Source organism: Ailuropoda melanoleuca, chromosome 20 (genome assembly GCF_002007445.2).
Source record: "Ailuropoda melanoleuca isolate Jingjing chromosome 20, ASM200744v2, whole genome shotgun sequence".
Lineage (NCBI taxonomy): Eukaryota > Metazoa > Chordata > Mammalia > Carnivora > Ursidae > Ailuropoda > Ailuropoda melanoleuca.
The window spans coordinates 12,733,173-12,750,117 of record NC_048237.1 but is presented as its reverse complement, the minus strand read 5'-3'; the positions used below and the strand labels follow the sequence as shown (position 1 = coordinate 12,750,117).

General features: G+C 35.6%; 1 protein-coding gene across 1 annotated transcript in view; it reads right to left on the bottom strand.

Moving 5' to 3' along the window:
* Positions 1–6,493: 6,493 nt before the first annotated feature.
* SRP54 (signal recognition particle 54) overlaps positions 6,494–16,945 on the bottom strand; it is a 38,658-nt gene continuing 28,206 nt past the window's right edge. The window contains exons 13-16 of the mRNA XM_011229382.3: positions 16,730–16,838; positions 11,590–11,760; positions 8,512–8,607; positions 6,494–7,621 (exon numbers count right to left, since the gene is read on the bottom strand). Of these exons, the coding sequence (XP_011227684.1) occupies positions 7,530–7,621; positions 8,512–8,607; positions 11,590–11,760; positions 16,730–16,838 (468 nt within the window). The 3' untranslated portion in view covers positions 6,494–7,529. The remainder of the gene's footprint in view (positions 7,622–8,511; positions 8,608–11,589; positions 11,761–16,729; positions 16,839–16,945) is intronic.

Below are 16,945 nucleotides of genomic sequence, written 5' to 3'. Positions count from 1 at the left end.
CGAGTTGTTATGAATTGTGGAGGTGAAAAATACATTATTTTGGCCACACGGAGCTTTTTATGAAACATTAAATTCCATTTTTATGCCAGTCAAAATTCAGAAATACTCCCCGAAGTTATGGCCTGGTACATGTTATTCTACATGGCATCAACAGGTCCGACACCCCTGCAACCTTAAATATTCCTTTCTCTCTTGTGCAAAAATTATTTTTCCTTATTCTCTGCTTAATATTTTTGTACACTTTCTGTCCTGCATATAACTATAACCCAAAAAACAAACCAAAAACCTTAAAGACAAAAGTTGATTATTTGAAAACCATCGACATTTTAATAATTGGTTGGAAATTCATAATCCTTATTCTGGTAATAAAATTAAGTTAGCTTGTTGCTAATGTAAACAAGCTTTAGTAATATGATCTGATGCTGCCTGGTGGCCCTGGCAAGGGTTGAGACAGTCCAAAACAGCAAAAATAAACTCTGCAATAAATTGAAAAGGAAAATAAAGAGCCAATTGTTACAGACCTTATGATTCGGCTTTCATAAACAAGAACAGTTCTACATTGCTTGTATTCAAAATCCCTTTCCTCTTATTGACATCAACAATATTATTAAAAATTTATGGAGTGTTTAAAAATGCATGATTTTATTTCGCAAATTGACAAACATCAAATTACAATTTTCACTGCTGAAGCAGAACTTGTTTTCATAGTTCACAAGTATTTTTGTTAGCTAACTGAATATTCAAAATGCAAGTCATATCCCACCATGAATTGTAAGTATTTCCTAAGAAGAGTTACTTTTAACACAAACAGTTGAAGAGCAGTCTATTACAAAGGACGGGTAGCAACAGAAAAGCATAGAAATTCTAATGGTTTTATTTTGGGCATTTATACTTTTGTCATTATCTCCAGACTGTCAAAACTCAACTAAAAGTGGGCAAACGAAGCAATATGTCAAATCTGTCCTTCATTCACCTTGTAGTATAAGTTGTATTCTATCATTATGACAAAAATACATCCAGGTATTAATATAATTTATCTACTTGAAAATATAATTGTGGCCTAAATTTATCACTTAATGGTACTTATAGATGTAAAAGGGTAAATTTAGATCTACCTACTCCTCTGAAAAGCTGGGAAAACAAAGCTGACTAAAATTTGATAACCGGGAATGTCCGTCAAATAAAAAACAAGATTTTTCTTACAATTTTCACAAAGCTACATATCTATTTTATCTTTTTTTTAAGCTACATATCTATTTTTTTAAAGATTTTATTTATTTATTCGACAGAGATAGAGACAGCCAGCGAGAGAGGGAACACAAGCAGGGAGGAGTGGGAGAGGAAGAAGCAGGCTCATAGCGGAAGAGCCTGATGTGGGGCTCGATCCCGTAACGCCGGGATCACGCCCTGAGCCGAAGGCAGAGGCTTAACCTCTGTGCCACCCAGGCGCCCCTAAGCTACATATCTATTTTATTTTATTTTATTTTTTTTTAAAGATTTTATTTACTTATTTGACAGAGAGAGAGACAGATGCGAGAGAGGGAACACAAGCAGNGTGCCACCCAGGCGCCCCTAAGCTACATATCTATTTTATTTTATTTTATTTTATTTTATTTTAAAGATTTTATTTACTTATTTGACAGAGAGAGAGACAGATGCGAGAGAGGGAACACAAGCAGGGGGAGTGAGAGGAAGAAGCAGGCTCACAGCGGAGGAGCCTGATGTGGGGCTCGACCCCATAACGCCGGGATCACGCCCTGAGCCGAAGGCAGACGCCCAACCGCTGTGCCACCCAGGCGCCCCTGCATATCTATTTTAATAGAAAATGTTTTTCAGGTTACCCCATCCCTCAAATAAGGGATCATTGTCAATGATACATATGGTAAAACTAAAAATGCACTTCAGGTTGATTTTAAGCATAAAGAAATTGTTAAATAACAGTACTGGCTCCACTTATGGAGCCCAATGACAGGTACTGTGCTAAGGACTTTCCTCGTATTAGCTCTTCCTCACAACAGCTCTATCATAGAGGTGCTGTTATAGTTACCAGCATTCTACAGATGAGACAAAGGCTCAGACAGATTAAGAAATTTGCTCATGGACACAGCTGGAAAGCAGCAGAGCAAGGATTCAAACGCAGGAAGTCTGATTCCAGAGCCTATGCTCTTAGACACTCTGCTCCTCTGGGAATGAAAATGTCAGAAAATGCGCTATTAGGGACAGAAAATTCCTACACCAAAGGTGAATGTGATATTTGAAAAGATCTGGATGCAAATTATCAAAGTGTGTATATTTTTTGACGTCTATTATGAGAGACAGCCGTTTGTAAGCTTTAAAGCCCTATATTTAAGAAACAAATGAAAATACCAAGTGAACATGTTTTATTTGATGCCATGTGAGTACATTTCTTTTAATTGGAATTTGGTCAGATTTTTTGTCATGGGAATGGACTATTGATATTCAACTAGCAGAATTTTTTATATGGCATTAGTCATAAAATATTAGTTACTTTGTACACTATGCCTAAACACAGCAATCTCAGTGTTGAAAGCTAAATATATTAATCTGAAGTCTGTAGAACCATAGGAGTCTTCTGACAATAATCTAAGAAACAACTATAAAGCTATATAATAAGGCTTGCCACAATTAAGGATGCCTTTCCATGTAACGTACACAATGACTAACACTGATATACGATATATAGAAAACTTAAGGGAGTAAATCCTAAATTCTCATCACAAAGAGAAACTTTTTTTTCCTTTTTTCTTTTCTTCTTTATATTGTATCTACATGAGAAGATGGGTGTTAGCTGAACCTATTATGGTGATCATTTCACAATATATGTTAATCAAGCCACCATGCTGTAACCTTAAACTTATACGGTGATGTATGTCAATTATTTTTCAAGAAAACTGGGGGGGAAAAAAAGATGTCATTTATCTCAGGGCAAGATCATCCATTGTTTAACACAGTAAGAAGAAAACTGCAGAAAATCAAGACACACACAACCGGAGGATTTCACACTTCCTGTATTTCCTATGGAGTGTCAAGAAATTTGACAGGTATTTCTTGAACCATTTCTGCCAGAAATGAAATTCTGACCCCCTTAATTGATTTCCCAAAGTCAAAAATTATGGACCCATGAATATATCCAATAACAGCTCTTACCTCTTTTGGGTCACTGAGGAAGAAATTTCTCTTACTCAATTATAAAATCATAAAAAGCAAGCAAGCATGGATCCTAAACTGTGCAGACAGGCCAACATCCTTACTTGATGCAGACAAGCAACGGTTCTCTGTAAAGAGGCTCTCAAAACTTGAGCATGTGTTGATTAAAAGTATACCATAGTCACAGGATATTACTCCCTTCCGCTTTCCATGAGAAAGTAAAGCCTTTATGTCCCAGTGTCAGGGGAGTCTCAGGTCTCAGGTAGGAGATTTTCTTAGCATCAGGCTTATCTGAATTATCCCTGTGACAGGCGTAGTGCTATGTAATTACTTGGGTATTTTGCCATTTAGATCCAACCACTACCAAGAAATGCATTGTTTTAGGCTGAGAGAGAACCCTGTAAGCCAAGTGAAGCTAAAAGATAAATGTTTTTGAAACAAATGGATAGAGAAGAGTAACGAGAAAACTGCAAACAGTAGCACAGGCATGCCAAACTCAAAACAACTTGTGTGGCACTACATGAATATTATTGAAGGAAATGTGCCATAATCACCAGCTTACAAGGTGTATTTTCACTGTAAAAGTATCTGAAAACTACCTCATACTCAATATACCCATATCACAGATAAGAGGTCAGTAGAGACAGGGGCCTAGATTCTTGGGTTAGCAACCACTCAACACTGAGCACAAATACCTACCCCTAACTGCAAAGTGTGGGAAAATAAAAATCATAGCAAAATTTCACATCCCATCAGTAACTACTTAACAAAAATAACAACCCACAGACTACACAAATATCTAGAAGCTAAATTTAAATTACCCCCCCTGCATATGAGATATAAATCCATCATTCCTGTCATTTGTGACTCAAAAGCAAAGATACTAGGTTTGACTTTAATGCAATAGCTTAATGTTGAGAATATGGTAATTGGATTTTAGAACAAAATTTTGAAGATGACAACTCCATTTCAAATCCAGTGAATGCAAGCAATGAACATCATCTAGATTTGAGCTGTGATAATGGATTTCTGGTTTTGGATATAACTTATTTGACTCTATTAATAATTATTTCTAGATTTTAAGGAAGATCAAAACTTACATACATTTCGTTGTTTTCTAGCCGTGACTCTCACTGACAGTTTTGCCCGAATTCCTTGGTTACTTGTCTCATACAAACTGTAAAATACTTGATTTTACCACATATACAAGCATCAAGTTAAAATTCCTTTGCATTTATCTTAAATGCTTTGTTCCATTTTTTACTGAAATATTAGTGTGTACTAAAGCTATATGTAAAAGAGGGGCGCCTGGGTAGCCCAGTCATTAAGCGTCTGCCTTCGGCTCAGGGCGTGATCCTGGCGTTCCGGGATGAGTCCCACATCGGGCTCCTCTGCTGGGAGCCTGCTTCTTCCTCTCCCACTCCCCTGCTGTGTTCCCTCTCTCCCTGGCTGTCTATCTCTGTCACATAAATAGATAAAATCTTTAAAAAAAAAAAAAAAAGCTATATGTAAAAGAAATTCAATTTTATTTTTATATTATGGCTTACTTTTTAAGTCCTCTACATTCACTGAGATATTAATATTGTATTAATTTTACCAAACTAATATGCATGATGAAACTTTAGTTCTAGCAAATTTCCCGCTTTCATTGCCTTCTGTATATAAGTATTTATTGACAATATCACATTTCTTTTTAGCTATGGGGCACTATACTTCTATTCTAGATTAGTACATTACTGCATATCAGACCTAGGAACTCTTCTCATTAAAATATACTGTATTTATTTTAACAAAATATTGATTATGCAATATACTTTGAAGTCATTTTTACTACATATAAAAAGTATTTAATTTTTTCCAAAAAATTACTCCATAAAATTGCAATGCATTGTGTACACTTACCTTACATCTTATATGCCAGCAAATATACTTCCAGAAGAACGCTGATATCCATCACATTAAATTGCCCATTAATTTGCCCTTTGTTGACACTATAGTTTGTTGAAATTAATTTCTGAGTTGTTGTTTTATAATTATATAAGCACTGAAAGCTTAGGAATTATAGCTAATTTTATGTTGGTACATAATTAACCTTATAATAAAATTCAGGAAGAATCCAATGTTACACAAGATTAGATCTAGCTAGTGATCTAAGCTGGGACTATAACAGGATCAAAAACTTAGCAACCAATTTTAACAATAGTGAAAAATAAAAGGAAATCAAATTATTTGATTTATGCTGTTAAACATCAGTACTTTGACAAAAACTGTTAGGATGAAAGCACAGCTTTTGTAACTAAAGATGTCAGATTAAGAAATTAATGCAGTCAGGGGCGCCTGGGTGGCACAGCGGTTAAGCGCCTGCCTTCGGCTCAGGGCGTGATCCTGGCGTTGTGGGATCGAGCCCCACATCAGGCTCCTCTGCTATGAGCCTGCTTCCTCCTCTCCCACTCCCCCTGCTTGTGTTCCCTCTCTCACTGACTGTCTCTATCTCTGTCGAATAAATAAAATCTTTAAAAAAAAAAAAAAATTAATGCAGTCAGAATTTTAGAGTGCATCTCCAATTCCCTCATCTTAGAGAAGAGAAAAGAGATATGGAAGCTGAACTAGGAGTTCTGGTGTCCTAGGCCACTGTAATTTTTGCTTCTGAAAAATATAATTTGCACCAGACACAAAAATACTTTAAAAACAATGACTGAGCCATCAAGTTTGGCCAAGTGTCTCATTCCTTTCTTTGGTCAAAGTGAAAAGTGGTACCCCAGAAGACAGAAATCACTAAAATGCTTGCCCAGTAAAGGTGGTATGCATCAATTTAACTAGAAACTAATTTGGGAAACAATATTTTCTCATTGGCAAATGTCTATAGCTGGACCATATGATGACACTGCAGTACACAAGATACATCATTTATACAGGGTAGACAACATTCTATAGGGATATGCTAATTTTTGGCTGGTAAAAATAATTTAGGGGGATATAAAATCCTTGCCCAAGTAAACAAGAAAATCTGTTGCATTCCTTTTGTCATTACTTTTTAAAGATATGTTGGTCTATAAGATCTTTTTAAAATACCTGAGGTATAAAAAATTAATACTATAGAAACTATTTATTTCACTCTCTTCTACTATTACAAATCAACCCTTTGCTAAACATTAATTACAGCTCAAAATACACCACTACACCATATCTATAGTCTTCATGATGTCAATAATCAATAAGCATAATTATTCTAGTATTTTTAATTAATTCCATAACTTATTTAAAAGCCACTTTTCTAAATGAACTGTGTGGCAATCCAGAGTAACCAACAACCAAATCAACCTTGTCATTGTCTCATTATTTTTAATATGTAATCATGACAACCTAATACATGCAATTATTTTCCCATTAGGAAGTCTATACGTTAACTATCACCAAAGTACATCAGTTTCATCAAGCAGATTTTTTTGGTATGTAAGAAACAACAAAATTGGCTTTTCAAACAAACCAAATATTGCCATTAAGGCTTCAAATATATGACATTAAAAAATGGAGGCTATACACAAAACATTGTATTATAAACTAAATTCGCAATTTCAATTTAAATGGCGGGCCTGAGATTTTCTATGGCAAAATTACCGTAATTATTATAAGTTAAACAAAAATTCCTAATACTAATGGTTCAGTTATTCTACCATATTTCCGATTAAAGGTATACTTGTAGAACTAGTTTTGTTTTGTTTTTAAGTAGGCGCCACACCCACCATGGAGCCCAACCCAGGGCTTGAACTCATGACCCTGAGATCAAGACCAGAGATCAAGAGTCAGAAGCTTAGCCAACTGAGCCATCCAGGAGCCCCTATAGGACTAGTTTTAAGTGACATATAAGCATTGGTTTTTCTGTCTGCCTTTTAATGTGATCCACTGTGTTGTGTTAAAAACCCCTTAATGTATAACGAGTTTGAAGTTTATTTTACAGCACTTTTATTGAGACATCATATAACTACTGACCAGGACTGTTTACAAATGTAATGCTTGGCCTTTGAGACAATTAAAAACTTTTAAGTACTAAATTTTACATCATGATTTGTTTAACTTAAGAAGTATTATGATGGTGAAAACTAACAGAAGAAAATCTAAAGCAAAAATATAATGATTTCCACAAAAACTATATATTCCTCCCTTATATCAAAGGGAGGGAGGGAAGTAGGAAGGAAAGAAGAAGAAAAGGAGAGGGAAAAAAGATGAGAAGAGAAAGAAAAATGGCAAGACAGGCAAGAAAAATACTTTTTTTTTCCTGTTTGCAAAAAGGAGGGAGGCAAATAATGAGGTCTCGGCAAATAATGTAATCAACTGAGTCCGTTTATATTAAGGCATCTTCTTTACATATTATTGAATCCCATCATGCCTTTCATATTGCCAGCAGCACCCTGTTGAAACTGCCTCATCATTGACTGAAGTCCTGCCATCCCACCTAGAGTAGAAATAGAGTAAAATCAGGTAATTATTAAGTGGAACTTGAAACATGTATTACTTTTGCCAAATAAGTACTTTAACTTCTAACAAATTTACTGGGATTTGACTACAATTTGGTCATCAGCCTTGAAGAACATACCAATTACAAATCTGTATTATCACCAGTATCCTCATCTATAAAAGAAAAAAATAACCTACTTCATGAAGTTAGAAGGAATAAATAATATATGAAAAGATCTTAGAACAGTACCTGTCACACAGCAGGCAGTCAGTAAACCTAAACAAAAGAATTTTTTCTGGAAAGTCCAAAAGAGTCTTGTTGTAAATAGTAACCAATTCTGGGGAGTGGAGGAGTTTTTTCATAGGACTTACAGGAAGAAAAGAATTAACCATTCATTAAACATCTATATGCCCAGAGCTGAGCTAAATGCTTTCATATATATTAGCTCACTTAATTGTCACAATTTCCTTATAAGATATTTCTGCGGTTTTACGAAAGAGGAAAGTGAGGTTCAGAAAGTTTAAGGAACTCTTCGGAGGTCACATAGCAAAAGCGTTAACTGGGTTTCCAAATCCTTATATAATTTCAAAGTATCATCATTGAAAATACCCAGACTCCAAACCAGGGCAAAAGGTCACTGGAACAAACATTAACAGAAGATGATAAAGTATCTTGCTCAAAAATCACACAGGTGGCAGCACAAGAGTGAATAAAACCGCAATTATACAGCACTATTGCAACCATTCAACAATGAATTCAGATGGCCATTTCCCTTAAATCATACATCTTTTCAACAGATGTTCATAATATCACAACAGAAGGCTTATTAAAACTCAACCTTTAGAAATTAACTGTGTATGATATACTGGCAACAACTCTCTATTTACCCATGTGATGAAGAACTCTTGGATCCATCATTTTGGCCATTTGTTGATTCAGTTTTGCCATCTGCGACTGGCTCACGTTCTTAGACATGTCACCACCTTAAAAAAAAAAAAAAAAAAGGCTTGAGTCAATGTAGAATGTAATATAATCAAGGTATCATAGAAAGTTTAATGAATTGTGTAAAATTTTTAAAAATCACCCATAACCTTACCACCCTAACGCATTACTTCATTTTTTCATATTCCCTTCTAATCTTTATCTCAATTACATACATATTTTTGAGAAAGGACAAGTGAAATTCTTTTTTAAGGGACATTTAAGGGATTTTTTAAGGGCTATGATTTTTGTTAATACAAAACTGTATCTAGTGAATAACAATAAGCTATAACAACAATTGTTTAAAAGTCATATGAGAGAAGGCTGAGCAAAAACCTGACTTTATAGATACTGGTTCATAAGGGAAAGAGCCTGGGTTGCTGGTAAATTAACAGGAAAGAATAAGACTGAGAGAACATGAAGATTTGCATATATCTAAGAAATCATTAAAAATAATAAAAACCTTCAGAGAATGGAAAGACAAATAGTGCAACTCCATTTACCAATGAATTTCCACACACTCAACTGAAACTCCACAGTAAAAAAGGAAGCCCAGAAAAGAGATGCACCCTGAGAGGCAGAACAGAACATCCTTCAGAGAAAAGCCGCTCTGGTCTCAAGAGACAGGAGGCAAAACAGATCATCGATGTAACAACAATGAGTAAATACAGTTGCTTCAGGCAAAATTATTTCAAAGGAACATTAACTCTGGTACTTCTCAAAAGCATTATGAGAATGAACATCAAAGCTGGCTAATCTGAATAAATTATATGAATTAAGAAATATGAATAAAAGATCCATTTTTATAAAACATGATAAAATCTGTGAAAAATTTGTCATGATTCATACATCTGTGTAAGATGTGAATTCTGTGTCCGTTGGTAAATTGTCACAAGTGTGTGTTTCTGAGGACTTAAAACTTCTAAAAAATATGAACAGCTTTGTGTGACAAGAATGTGTACCACATCCACTGCCCATTTCATCTTGATTGTGCCTTTACTGAGTAATCAGAGCTTAGATAAATGGACCTACAGTAGTTCTATGAAGAGTAGTCAGCTCTCTCTCTAAAATAAATAAATAAATAAATAAATAAATAAATAAATAAATAAATCCTTAAAAAAGAAAAAAAAAAAGCAGTGCCTGGGTGGCACAGTTGGTTAAATGTCCAATCTGGTTTCGGCTCAGGTCATGATCTCAAGGTCATGGGATTGAGCCCCGTGTTGGGTTCCCAGCTCAGCGCGGAGTCTGCTTAAGATTCTTTCTTCCTCTCCCTCTGCCCCTCCCACTTGTGCTCTCTTTCTCTAAAATAAATAAATAAATCTTAAAAAAAAATAGGGTTATTTGGGAAACATGTTAAACTGACATGTGTTTAATAATCACTATCTGAAACAGCATGTGATATGAGGAATTATAATCAATCTTAAACATGTTTGTCTAACTTTTCTCCCTGTTACAAAAAAGAATATAGCATAGGGTTGCCTGGGTGGCTCAGCTGGTTAAGCAGTGGACTCTTGATTTCAGCTCAGGTCATGATTTCAGGGTCATGAGATCGAGCCCCACATCAGGCTCCGCACTCAGCAGGGAGTCAGCTTGAGATTCTCTCTCTCCCTCTCCCTCTGCTCCTCCCCCCACTCATGTGCTGGCGTGCTCCCGTGCTCTCACAAATTAATTAATTACTTAATTAAATCTTAACAAAAGAAAACAGCATATAACAAGCAAAGAAAATAAGAAAAGTGCCAAAGACAAAAGGGGATAAAAAATTATATAAATAATCGTCCTTTTTAGAAAGCTATTCAGTGGTATTGCTTCATCTTTGGAGATTATCTAATCAGTGCATTTTGAAATAATAAATTCACTTAAATAATGTTTATAATACAGAAAAAAATTTTAGGAGCAGCCTAGGACAATTAGAAAAGTAAACTTATCTTTTCACCTTACACAATACACAGCAAAATAAATTTCAGATGGGATAAAAAGTTAAAAACCTAAAAAATAAAATCAAAACAAGTAAAAAATGTAGATGGGTACTGTGGTGTCAGCACGGGGAAGGCTTTTCTGAGCATAAAGAAATCAAAGAAAATGATAAATAGGCTTGGCTACATTAAAAATGAAAGCTTTTATTCACTAAAAAATACAAATAAAAATAAAAGGCAAATGAAAACTGCATAAAATATTTGCAGACATAAACCAAGGATTTTAAAGAGTTACTACAAAGCAACAGAGGGGAGAAATGAGACAAATGAACAAGGAACTTAAGGGGTGATTCACGAAGGAAATCCAAACTAATAAATCTATGAAGAGATTAAACTTGAGTAGTCATCTAAAAAACACCTACTGAAAGAAACATTTGATCATTAAATTGGAAATACTGAATTATTACAAAATTCATTCAGCGTCTACTATGTATCTGATAAAACAGATAAAACCCCTGGCTTCCCAGAAGACTGCGCAGGAACTGACGCAACAACTGATAACGCTGCAGAAGCAGACGCATCAGCCCGAACAGCCACTGCACAAAACAAAGACAAGCGTCACTGGGAGAGTATTCAGTGCTTAAATGCTGTATTTTGAAGAATATTGGACAATAAAGAAAAATAGTCATGATGTTCCAGAAGAAAGCGCTAGTTCTATCAAAGCAGTAGTTACAGTCCTACTTGCAATAGGACCCGTAGGATTCTCTGGGGAGAAAAGGTAATGGGTGTTTCAAGTTTTTTTCATATACTTTCTTATTCTATCTAAATTTTCTTTAATCTGTATTACATCTTCATAAAAATAAAGTAACTAAGTTTGTTTTTAATTAGTGTTTATTACTTTGAAAACAGATAAAATCACAGATCGCATTCAAGAAGTGCTTGACTATTAACATGAAATTCAGCAATACGTTCTCCAATACTGGCAGCAGTCCCTGGCTTTAATTTTAGTTTTTCAACTTCTGTCTTTACTTTCACTATGCTAAGTAATGAGGAGTCTGTGACTTTTCTTACCTTTGAAAAGTCCTTTGATACCTCCCATCTTTTTTACCATCTGTGCAAATTTGGTATATTGTGTCAGAAGTTCCTGAACGTCTCTCGTTGACACACCTGATCCCCTTGCTACTCTTTGGATCCTTCCCGGTTGCTTACTAAAAACCTTGGCACCATCAGTGCTGTCAAGTTCTGTAGACAAGGATTAATTACTTTCATTAACATACAATTAACATTCATTATCAAAACAGTTATGTACAAATACCTTACACACACAAAAATAAAATGGTGAAACCACCACCTGATTTGACAAATGTTATTATCACCTGCCATGTTTGCATCTGATTTTTAAAAATTAAACATGAAATATATTCAAAAGAACATCTATAATATTTGTAAGCTATAAAAACAATAAAATGAACACACACGTACTCACCCCACAGTTTACGTGAAATAGAACATTCTGAAAACCTTTAAAACCCACGTCCACCTTTATCCATATCTCATATCCAAGTGCTCCTCAGAGCTTACACTACAAGGTATATTTCAAAAAAGAAAAGTGCTCGCTTTAGCTCTAAATAACTATTAACATTTAAATCATAAATCTAGGCCTCTAAGCAACAGAAGTAAGCAGGTTCTATCTAACATCAATGGAATAAGGGTAATATTTTGTATATAATTACTACTAGTATTTTAATCTTTTCTGTGACATAAAGAATGAGTTAATTCCCTCCAGTGTTTTTATAACTCTTAGGATATGAGGTACATTTCTTCTGGCTTTAGCTGCATACAATCTCAGGAATGCAATGGACTTTAGTCAAAATTTCAATTACATCAGCATTCTCTCTACAACATGCCCCAATAAACGGTTATCTAGCCTCAGTCTGAATATCCCCAGATGACTCACTATCTAAAATATAGTAATCTATGCCATTCTATCATACCTATAATTACGGAAAATCTTTCACCTATTAAAATAAAATAAATTTGCCTGGCACCTCTTCCTATTTGCATACATGTCTCCTTGCCAGGCACAAAAAATAAGGCTTTCAAATATTTGAGAGCTACCAAGTCTCTGGTGAATCTCCTCGGTTATAAATATCCAATTCTTTTGACTGTTCCTCTTATAACATGGTTCCATTTATTTTTTTTTTAAGGATTTTATTTTTATTTATTTGACAGAGCAAGCAGAAGCAAGGGGGAGCAAAAGAGGGCGAGGAAGAAGCAGGCTCCCACCAAGCAAGGAGTCCAACGCAGAGCTCGATCCCAGAAACCTGAGATCATGAGCTGAGCCGAAGGCAGACACTAAACCAACTAAGCCACCCAGGTGCCCCTAATAACTCCCATTATCCTGATTTCCTAATATTTTCTAATTTGTCTACACCCTTTAAGCATATTTTCCAGAAGTGAACTGAAATCCAATACAATACAAATAAGGAGCACATCTCATAATAAATTTACAGTCATTAAAATCTAAATCCATTTCATAAATGCAGCTTTTAAGCCACGTCTTCACTATAAAATATTTAGAAAATATGTATTCTAAGACCTAAAGTGGAGTGAAGAGAAAGACAAGCTCATAACAGCACATCATGGTAAGCAGTCTGATAGAATTAAAACAAATGCCAGAAGGGGACATAATTTAAAGAAGAAAGGAAGTCAGAAAAGGCTCCATGCTAATGGTTCCTCTTTAACTGATTAATCCTAAAGGACAAATATAACTTAAGTAAACAAGAGAAAGAAGCAAGGGACATTCTAGGAAGCAGAACATGGATTTCTAGAATAAAAATAGTTTTGTGTAGAAGAAACCAAGCTTGGATAAGAGCTGAGACTTAAGAAGTTGCAAAAGTAGGTAAGGACAAGATTACAACAGAATTTGTACGCCAGGCTTAGGAGTTTGGAATTCATTATGACAACACTATAAGGAGCCAGTGAAAGAGTTGCACCCCAGAATTTTTTTTTTAAAGATTTTATTTATTGGGGCACCTGGGTGGCTCAGATGGTTAAGGGTCTGCCTTCGGCTCAAGTCATGATCCCAGGGTCCTGGGTTCGAGCTCCATGTCAGGCTCCCTGCTCAGCAGGGAGCCTGCTTCTCCCTCTCCCTCTGCTGTTCCCCCTGCTTGTGCTCTCTCGCTCTCTCTGTCAAATAAATAAATAAAATCTTAAAAAAAAAAAAAAGAATTTATTTATTTATTTATTTATTTGAGAGAGAGAGAGAGCGTGCATGAGCTCTCGAGCAGGGGGAGGGGCAGAGGGTGAGAGGGAGAGAGGGAATCTCAAGCAGGCTCCACACCCAGCACAGAGTCTGATGTGGGGCTCCATCTCACGACCCTGAGAGATCACGATTTGAGCTGAAACCAAGAGTCGACACTCAACCAAATGAGCCACCGAGGCATCCCTGATCCCAGAATTTTTTATGTTTAGAAAGACCATTCTTGTGGCAGTAAGGAAGACAAATTGGAAAGAGAAGTGAAAAAATTGAAAGGGAAACGTTAAGAAGCTACTATATAACAATCTAGGTAACAAATGATGAGTGTATGAAGTAATGTAGGGGATTCAGAGACAAAGAGAAGAGGGAAGATATGAGAACTATTTAGAAAGTGGAACTCACTGAACCTAAGGTAATGTTAAGGTTCCTATATTCTACTAGAAGTGGTAAAATACTAATAGCAGTAGACTGTGGTAAGTTAAATGTATATGCATATTGTAATACCACGAAGTTCAATATGTATCCATATTGTAATACCTAAAGCAACCATTAAGGAAATTACTTTTTAAAATATACTCAGAAAAACTAAATAACCTATAAATAATAATATAAATAACAATAATTATTCTATAATAATTAGAATACTAAACAACATTCAAGTAACTCACAGGAAAGTCGAAAAGAAAAATCAGAAGAACAAAAATCGCAGGGAACAAATAGAACAAAAAATGGCAGAACCAAGTTCCAACAGATCAATAATGTATCAGTTAAAAGAGAGTATATGAGAATGTATTAATAGAAAAAAATAACCCAATTACATGCTATTGACATAAAACTCACTTCGAATATAATGATACAGGGAGATTAAAAGTAAAAAGATAGAAAAAGATAATGCAAACAACTGATTAAAAGAAAGCTATAATAATATTAGACAAAACAGATGAGGGACAAAGGAGGACATTACACACATAATGACAAAAAGGTCAATTCACCAAGAAGACCTAACAATCCTAAATGTGTACTGTACCCAAAAAAAGAGCTTACCTGACATAAAACTTACAGAATTAAGAGGAGAAAAGTTAGGCATTTCGAAACCTTCATCTCCATAATCAACAGAACCACTAGACAGAAAATGAGCAAGAATATAAATCTAGCTTAACCCCACTTTCTAGCTTGGGTGACTGAGTAGACAGATATCTATCAGACGGATGGAAGTGTCACTCACCAAGGGAGAAAACTACATTTTGGATCCGTGCCTCAGAAAACTTTCAAACATGTAAATAGAGATGTCTGTCCACCATTTAGTTGAGCATCTAGAGAGGAGGTGACCCAGAGTGTACACTCTTGAGCCAGAATGCCTGAGTTTGACCCCCAGTCTCTCCACTCGGTAGCTAGCACCCTTGGGTAAATTACTCAACTTTCCTATGTCTCAGTTTCCTAATCTGCAAAAGCTAGATAATAATGGATTTTAACCCCAGAACTGTCCCTTGAGAGTCACTGTGACGATTAGATGGATTAATATATGTAAAGTGCTCAGGACGGAGTAAATACTCTAGATATGGCTGCAATTATTAATTCTACATACAAAACTTTTTGTGGTGTTGAAGATACAGAGATGAGAAAGACACAATCTTATTTGGGTTACTATAAAAGCCTAGAGCTCAGAAAAGAGGTAGAGACTACAAAAAATAATCGGTCAAGCAGTAGAGAAAGCACAGATGTGGATGAATTATTCAAAGAAAATAAGCAGAATGAGAAGAAACCGGCTGAGGACAAAACCTGTGGTATACAGTCATTTTAGGGGCAGGCTGGAAAAATGACTGAGTTCACAAGAAAGGTAAGGGTAAAAGTGCGGAGATGGTATAATAGAACCCAAGAAAAAAAGGTGATTAACGACAGCCAATGTTGTAAAGGTCAAGAAAAAGACTGAAAAGGATCCACTGGAGCAACCCAGGTTACTGGAAATCTTTGTATGATCTATTTCCGTAGTGGTGGGGACAGAAGTCAGATTTCAATAGTTTGAGAAAAATACAAACTGTTCTTTCCAAAAGTTTGACTGAAAAGAGAAAAAAAGAGTAAAAAAAGCCTGAGGGAGAAGTATAGCCCAGAAAATGTGAACTTAAGAATGTTTATTTGCTGGGGCGCCTGGGTGGCACAGCGGTTAAGCATCTGCCTTCGGCTCAGGGCGTGATCCCAGTGTTCTGGGATCGAGTCCCACATCAGGCTCCTCCGCTATGAGCCTGCTTCTTCCTCTCCCACTCCCCCTGCTTGTGTTCCCTCTCTCGCTGGCTGTCTCTATCTCTGTCGAATAAATAAATAAAATCTTTAAAAAAAAAAAAAAAAAGAATGTTTATTTGCTGATGGGGAAAAAAGTCAGTAGGTAAGAAGAGACTGGAGATACAGGAAAGGATTTTATTGAGGGTGTATTTTCCCTCTTCTGATCACCCCTCCCCCACTTGTGCATGCACCCGCTCTCTCTTCCTCTAAAAAAAAAAGACTGAAACCTGAGAGTTTCAGTGCAAAATAAGTGTGTAAACATTGTTTAAATGATCTCTCTTACAGATTCCCAATTCATGTTAGCATATGAGAGTTCTGAGGAGACTTAGAATAAATAAACTTAATAGTTTTTTTAACCCAGAATTCCCCCCAAATTTATCTGAATACAGAACTCTCCTTTCAAGTCATTTCTATCATCATCATGAAGAACGAGTATTCTTTGGAGAACACTGGAGAGTGTCTGCAGAAACACTGTACTAGACATTTCTCTCTATGATGAAGTCAATCCAATAGTCATAACCCTTTGAATAAAAGCTTTCAAACAGCTACAAATCTACCTAACAATAATCTTCCAGTCTAAATTTTTCCCCATCTTGTCCACAAGAACACAGTGAAACTAGCCACTTGCAAATATTGAGAACATTGTCCTCTAAATCAAGTAATTGGCCATCTTACCTTGATCATTCATACTATCCATTATCGTCATTAATTTCTTTAGCCTCGCCATTGACTCCTGTTCATTTCCTTTGCTCATAAAGTCTGTTCCAAAACCAGGGATCATCCCCTAAAACAAATATATTTAAACATAAAATCAAAAACAGCTTGAGATTAAATTGTTCAGAATGTTCACATTTAACTACTGGCTTTAATTTTGACACTAAGGTTTTAAAA